The sequence below is a fragment of the Charadrius vociferus genome, unplaced genomic scaffold, assembly GCF_000708025.1.
Source record: "Charadrius vociferus isolate BGI_N301 unplaced genomic scaffold, ASM70802v2 scaffold1442, whole genome shotgun sequence".
Taxonomy (NCBI): Eukaryota; Metazoa; Chordata; class Aves; order Charadriiformes; family Charadriidae; genus Charadrius; species Charadrius vociferus.
The window spans coordinates 55,368-62,823 of NW_009647344.1; the positions used below are offsets into that span (position 1 = coordinate 55,368).

The 7,456-nt window shown below is 49.9% G+C and overlaps 1 protein-coding gene across 1 annotated transcript; it reads left to right on the forward strand.

Moving 5' to 3' along the window:
• Positions 1–642, forward strand: PRNP (prion protein). The gene is given in 3 exon segments (XM_009880101.1): positions 1–191; positions 193–457; positions 490–642. Coding segments are annotated over 3 exon segments (609 nt in total).
• The last annotated feature ends 6,814 nt before the right edge of the window (positions 643–7,456 follow it).

Consider the following 7,456-nt stretch of genomic DNA (forward strand, 5'->3'; position numbering starts at 1 on the left):
ATGGCCAGGCTCCTCATCACCTGCTGCTTGGTGGCCCTGCTCCTCAGCTTCTGGACCGACGTCGCCTTCTCCAAGAAGGGCAAAGGCAAACCCAGCGGAGGAGGTTGGGGCACGGGGAGCCACCGCCAGCCCAGCTACCCCCGCCAGCCTGGTTACCCCCAAAATCCCGGCTATCCACATAATCCGGGCTACCCCCCACAACCCCGGCTACCCCCACAACCCGGGGTACCCCCACAACCCGGGGTGGGGACAGGGTTACAACCCATCCAGTGGAGGAAGCTACCACAACCAAAAGCCATGGAAACCCCCCAAATCCAAGACCAACTTCAAGCACGTGGCCGGGGCGGCGGCGGCAGGGGCTGGGGTGGGAGGTTTGGGGGGCTACGCCATGGGACGCGTCATGTCAGGGATGCACTATCGCTTCGACAGCCCCGACGAGTACCGATGGTATTGGAAAGCGGCTTATAGGGGGGCCATATGTGGGCGTAGACGGAGCTGGAGACCAAGGTGGTGACGAAGGTGATCCGGGAGATGTGCATCCAGCAGTACCGCGAGTACCGCTTGGCCTCCGGCATCCGGCTGCACCTCGCCGACGCCACCCTCGCTGCCCTCCTCCTCCTCACCCTCTTCGCCATGCACTGATGCGCCCCGCATCCCGCAGCTTTGGGATGTCACCCGTGTCCCCGTGGGGACCACCCCAACTGTCCCCTCCCCGTTCTTGCTTGCGGTCGTCTTTGGTGAAGAGCCCTTGGGGCGCACGGGCACCGACGCTCCCCATCACCTCCCCGGAGGCTCCGGTTTAGGCAACTGGATGAAAATTTCCTTCTCCACCCCAAAGGCATCCCCAGCGTGGCAGGACAGCGACGGAGCTGGATGCCCCCCCAAAAAATGGCCTTCACCACCTCCTCCTCGGGGCCACCCCGAGAGGGACCGGGCAGAGAGGAGCTCACCCGCTCCTTGCCATCCCTGCAAGAGCGTTCCGAAAATCATCTTTGCTAACAAGCAAGGTTTTACCTAATCCCTTTAGTTCCACTGCCACCACCACCCCTTTCCCCGGGCACGCCGCGGCGTTGCCCCCGAGCACCATTGGGGTTTTAGGAGGGTGAAATATGGGTTTTTTCAAGCAACAAGCTACCGGGTTGCAATTTTAACCCTTTAAGCCTAAACTCCACCCTTCCTCCTGTACATATGGACCTGCCTGCTCCGCACCTTGCATGCTGCAAATACCTCCTGCAGCAATACACAAAAATAAAGTGTTTTTTTTTTTTTTCACCCCCCCAGCAGCGAGGCTGAATCCCCGGCCGGGTTTCAGTCGACCCCCTGCGCCGCTTTGCTTTTGGTTGAGCCTCACTGTCTTTATTAGCCTGTCTAAAGGCAAAAAGTGCTGCTGAATGCTCCCCAAAAACCCCGAAGCGGGAACGCTTGGTGTGTTACAGCCCGAGAAAAAGCTATTTTGGATATGCTAGAGGTGACAAGTCACGCTCATGCTTCATCACCTTGACCTGAAGGACCTTGAAATACAGCAAAAAAGATGCTCGGGGGGGGTCAAGCACGTAGCAAGAGACTTAAATCAGCTAAATTAGATGGTTAGAGCAAACAGCATCAGGAAAACCAAGCCCGAGGGATGGGAGACGCTTAAAAAAACCCCCACTTTTTGCGAGTAATTTGTGGAAGCAGGGGGTGAAATTTTTGCTTCTCGTGTTTGGGTGGATGCTGGGTTGTGTATAACCTGTAGCATCTGTCAAGTTGCACTTGTCAAACCAGTCGCCCGAGTTATATTTAATATCTCTCCTGTATTTCTTTTTTTTTTTTTTTTTGCGAGGCACTGAATGACACCGTCCTAAATGATTTTTCGCATCGGTGTAAGCTAAGTGAAGAGATAGATATATATATATATTTAAAAAAAAATATAGATAAATCTTTCAGGATATTCACCAGAAAAGCAGGGCTTTGAGGTAACCCGTACTTTGTGATACGCGAATGTTTTGTAAATCCGTAACGGTGCATGCACGAAATTTGCCGTTCTGATACTTTTCTAAGTGTTCGACGTCTGGTACAAATTAAACTGGATAAAGCCAAGATGCACATCAGCCTCCTTCATGCAAACAGCTCTCGCCCATCCCCGCAGTGCCGCGGACAGAAGCGGCATTTTTCGCCCTGGCTGTCCCTGCCTCCCCAGCCTGTGGGCGCCTTTGTTCCCTTTCAGAGCTATATTTGGCCTTAAAACCCACAATTTCAGTTAACCTTTTCTCCACCCCTGTTCCCGCTAACGGTCTCGCTACCATCCAACAAATATTTTCTAATAAAGCCAACGCGCTGGTTGGGGCCGGGGATTTCTTCTCCCCGTAGATATTTAGCACCCATTTATACCTTGTGTTAACTCCATCTATTTTCTGCCTAATAAAAGAGTTTTTACATTTGCTGTTTCAGTGGCGTTAAGCCCAACCAACTTCCCGGGAAGTCCCAAGCCCTACTTATGGTTGCCAGAATTCCAAGTCTCCCCGGTACCTAAACCGGCATCACCGTTAGATGACTTAGACTAAAGCAAGGGTTAAGAAAAATGACAATTAAAAAAGGTGGAAGAGTTTGGACCCTTCAGCTGGACGGTGCTTTCATTTTAAGCTTAAGATCAAACCAGTTTGGTTTGAGCCGGCGCAGGATGCGATTTATTGCGCTGCAAACCCCCTTGCCCACAAGGATGCTAAAGAATTGGGTCTTTAACTGGTGCTTCCAGTAAACCAGGTAAACCCCAAATGTGCCTCTTTTTTCATAATTTTGGCAGAAAAAGAAAGAAAAAAAGCCCAATTCAGCACTAGATAGATGATTATTTCTGCGTGCAAGCAGCTTGGTCCCAAAGAGGAAACCCTAAGAAGTCCATAGCAGGGATCCAGAGCTCCCATAGGTGCTCAAAAAGAGCAAAATAAAAGATTTTTTTTTTTTGCTTGATAATTGGCTACTGGGCATCACGATGTTAGCTCTGAATATTGGTAAGTGGAGCAGCAAGCGGGGAGTGGGGCAAAAAAAATAGATGGCAGGCAGGGTTTAGTGTTGGGAGTTAGTTTCCAAAACGAGGAAAATAAAAATAAGATGTCAGGATCCCACACTTCACATCTTCCCTGTGCAAAAGCAAGTTAAAAAATGGTGATGGAAAGGAGGATTTGGGGAATAAAAAGCCCCTGTGAAGTGACTGGGTCTGTCCTGAGCATCCCTACGGCCTCTGCTCATCCTACACCAAGTCAGCTGCATCCCAAAAGCTCTCCAGCTCCAAACTTTACTGGGACATTTTATGTAGGATTTTATTTTGCCCTAAATATTCACAACTGAATAGCCCAGACTTTTTCCCCGTGTCATTTAAAGGTGGGGGACAACTAAATGTGGGACCTCAAAGCCCCCAGTTCTGCTTCCCTTAGGGTTGGACTAGATGATCTCCAGAGGTCCCTTCCAACCCTAACAATTCTGTGTGTGTGAAAACTGCTTCACTGGTCCCCAAGCTGCAGGGGGGACACCGCTGATCAGCGCCGCGGGGAGGTTTATACAACCCGTCTTATTATTGTAAGATTTTTCAAGGTAAAACGAGAGCGATTTCAAATTTAAGATAAAAGAGAAAGAGGTAGCAATGAAGATGTGGTCCTTCAGCGATGGGCTCGGAGGACCCGTCTCCTGATAGACCTCACACTGGTGAGCTGCAGCTCAGGGGTAGGAGGAAAAAAAAAACCCAAAGAAGGAACCTCCCCAAAAAAGAAGGGGGAATAAACACCAGAGAAGGAAGGGAGGGGAACACCAAAGAAGGGGAAATAAAACACCAAAGAAGGGGGGAAAAAAAAAAAAAGCCCACCCAAAGAAGGGGTGAAAAACACCCACCCAAAGAAGGGGGGAAAAGAAATAATTCAAAAAAGGGAAAAAAAAATAACCCGAAAGAAGGAAAAAAAAAATAACCCCAAAGAACGGAAAAAAAACCCAAACCAAACAAATCAAAGAAGGGGGGAAAAAAAACCCAAAGAAGGGGGGAAAAAAAACCCAAAGAAGGGGGGAAAAAAAACCCAAAGAAGGGGGGAAAAAAAAACCAAAGAAGGGGGGAAAAAAAAACAAGAAAGGGGGGCAAAAAAGGGAAAAAAGAAACAAAGAAGGGGGGGAAAAAACAAAGAAGGGGGGAAAAAAAAAACAAAGAAGGGGGGGAAAAAACAAAGAAGGGGGAAAAAAAAAACAAAGAAGGGGGGAAAAAAACAAAGAAGGGGGGAAAACCACCCACCCAAAGAAGGGGGGAAAAGAAATAATTCAAAAAAGGGGGAAAAAAAATAACCCCAAAGAAGGGGAAAAAAAATAACCCCAAAGAAGGAGGAAAAAAAAATAACCCCAAAGAAGGGGGAAAAAAAAAATAACCCCAAAGAAGGGGGGAAAAAAAAAACCCCAAAGAAGGGGGAAAAAAAAAATAACCCCAATCAAACCAAAGAGGGGGGGAAAAAAACCAAAGAAGGGGAAAAAAAAACCAAAGAAGGGGAAAAAAAAAACCAAAGAAGGGGAAAAAAAAAACCACAAAGAAGGGAAAAAAACCTCCAACAAAACCAAGAAAGAAAAAAAACCCACAAAGCAGGAAAATCCCCCTTCCCCCTCAAAAAAAGGAAGAAAAACAACCCATAAAGAAGGAAGAACCCCCCCTATTTTCCGAGGTGAGCACACGGCTACTGCCGGGAAGGGGCAGCGCCCGCACAGGAAACTCCCCCGGACGGGGTTCAACCTCAGCACGCCCCGATACAAAAGGCTAATTTTTAGCCCCCAAAAAAACCCATTTTCTCTGCCCCTCACCCCAGCACGGGGCAGCTGCTCCCACCCCCCGAGACGGGGAAACACCACTGTCCGCACCACTCAGCTGAGCTCAAAAAAATCCCATTTTCACCCCCTCTGTGCGCACAACACCCAATTTTTTAATTATTTTTTTTTTCCACCAGTTTGGGGTCCTGTGGGGGCGATTGGGGTTTATGGTGATTTTTGGAGCTCTCTCTGTGGGGTCAGTGGGGAATATCGGAGTTTTCCTGGCTCCGGGAACACTCCAGCAGGACACGGGGACATGGCCCGAGCCCTCATGAGCATCAAGGACACGGTTCCAATAACCCTGGACCCCTTAGGAGTGGTCTGTTGCACTAAATAAATCAATTACTCTGGTTTAATTAGCTAAATACTCCATATCCTGCTGGGTGGGCAGGAGCCTTGCTGCCGGGAGAGGACGGGGAGCGTTTCAGATTTACCAGGCTGATAATAAATACACCCCAAAGCATAAATGTAATCATTTTGGGGGTTCGGGTGTTTTTTTTTTTTTATGGTTTTCTCCAAATCGCCTGTCCCAGGGTGCTTTGCATCCCCCATCTCCATAAATAAGCATCCCCCATCTCCATAAATAAGCATCCCCCCCCACACACAGGCAGAGCATCCCAAGATATTTTTCTTGCCTGGAAAAAAAACCTGCAAAAAGAGGATTTTTTGGTGCATGGTTGGACACTTTGCAGAGAGCTGGAGGAGAAATCGTCTCATTTGGAGGCTTAAAATGCAAAGTAAGCGCTCAGATCTCCTCCAGGGGTGATTTTATTCGCGCATTCGATGCAGTGTGTGTGTGTGTGGGGTGGATGAGAGACGCAGCGCTGAGCGAACAGCACCATCTCCCGTCTGAGCTCAGCCCCGGCTGCCAGGATCAGCCCTGGGGAGGGTTTCGCAAGGCTGGGGCTCCCAAAAAACCCTCTAAAATTAAATCAAGCTTCGCAACCGGAGGCACAAAAACCACCTTGACTTTACCTTCAACCACTCGCCTAGAGAAAAAATCCCATCTCCGAGGGATCGCGGCATCGAGAGCAGCCCCCATCCCATCACCCAACCCCAAAACTCCCCAGCGCAAGCTGATTAACGAGGATGTTCATCACTTTTAAGGCCTTTTTCCTTTGGAAAGGCTGGGAATTAAATCGGGAATGGGCATCGGTGTGTCCCCAGGTATTGCACCCTGGCAGGAGGGGAAAAAAAAAAAAAAAAAAAAAAAAAGGCAAGAAAAAGTAGGGAATAGGCTGTAGGAAGCGCGGGATCGTCCCGGCGGCGTTTCTGAGCTCAGGGTGCAAATGAGGGGCGGGAGCAGAGGATGCTCTTGACGGGGATCCGGATGTCAAAACAGGTTGGGATGCAAAACGCGGGCTGGGAAAATGTAAATTTGAGCCGCGGCTGGAGTTTCTGCCGGGTTTAGTGGTTGTTTTAAACAGGCACATTAAAAAAAAAAAACCAAAGACCCCTCTCTGCATTATAGGAATAGTTGGATTTAAAAGCTGTCCCTAAGCCATGGGAGCATCCTGCGCCCACCTGCTCCAAAACACTATTAAATCCCTCAGGAGCCAAATGACTGCTGTAAAATTCAAATTACTCTTGTCAAAGAGCCCAGAAAATCAACATGCAACGGCCAGGGCTCCTTCCAGCCTGTGAGAGAGGCGAGACCCGACTCAACAGCACTCCTGGGGAGATGATAAGGGTATTTATACCCCCCAAAACCACTAATTCCAAGGGGAGGTGACCCCCTGACAGACATCCAGGCTCAAAAATGTTTCAGGGAGGGACTTACTTGTTGGATGACTGTGATTGCTGCCGCCCACAGGTTTTTTGGAGATCCCCAATATTTCGCTCCGTGCCTCTTTGTTTGCTTTACTCACAGCTGCTGGAGCTAAACTGGGTTTTCGGGAAGGTTTAACCACGCAGGACAGGGACTAGAGAAGAAAACAGCGATGCCGGAGGGGAGAGCATCCTTCACCGCTGCTTTTAAGCTCTTCCCGGGGAGGATTTGCATCCTCTCTGCTAAACGTGAAGCACCTGAGGTGGGGGTCAGCCCCACGGCTGGGTGTGTTTTGGGCCAGGGATGCTAAAGATTTGGGACATGGTTGATCGTATCAAAGCCAGAGAGATGGGGCTTGGAGGGGGATTTTGTCCCCAGGCATCATGCTCACCCCCCCGCCACCCTCCGTGCAGCATCCCTCGGGGATGTGGCTCTTCCCCATGTTGCAACTGGTGCTAAACACGCTGGATTTGATTAAAAAAAAAAAAAAAAAAAAAGAGAATGTTTCAAGGCAAAACTTTATTGCAAGGCGGAGGGGTCTGTTTTCAAGCCCCGCGTCCTCCCCCTGAGTCCCAGTGCTCTTTTGGGGGAAAAGGAGTGTTTTTTGGTAAAGCCGTGCAATGGAAAAGTAGAACGGAGGCGCTGGTGGGGGCGGCTCCAGCATCGCTCCGGGTGCAAATATCCACGCGTCCGTGCAGGGCTGGATTCGCTCACCTACATGATGGGGGTTGGCAGGATGCGGCCGTCTCCCCGGTGGCCCCGCGAGCACTGGGACGGCCGCCCAGCTCCGTCTGCTGGCGCCGGGTCCCATCGCGCCGGCGAGGGGGGAAACCGAGGCAGCGGCCGAGCATCTCTTCCACCTCCCCAAAGCCACATCTA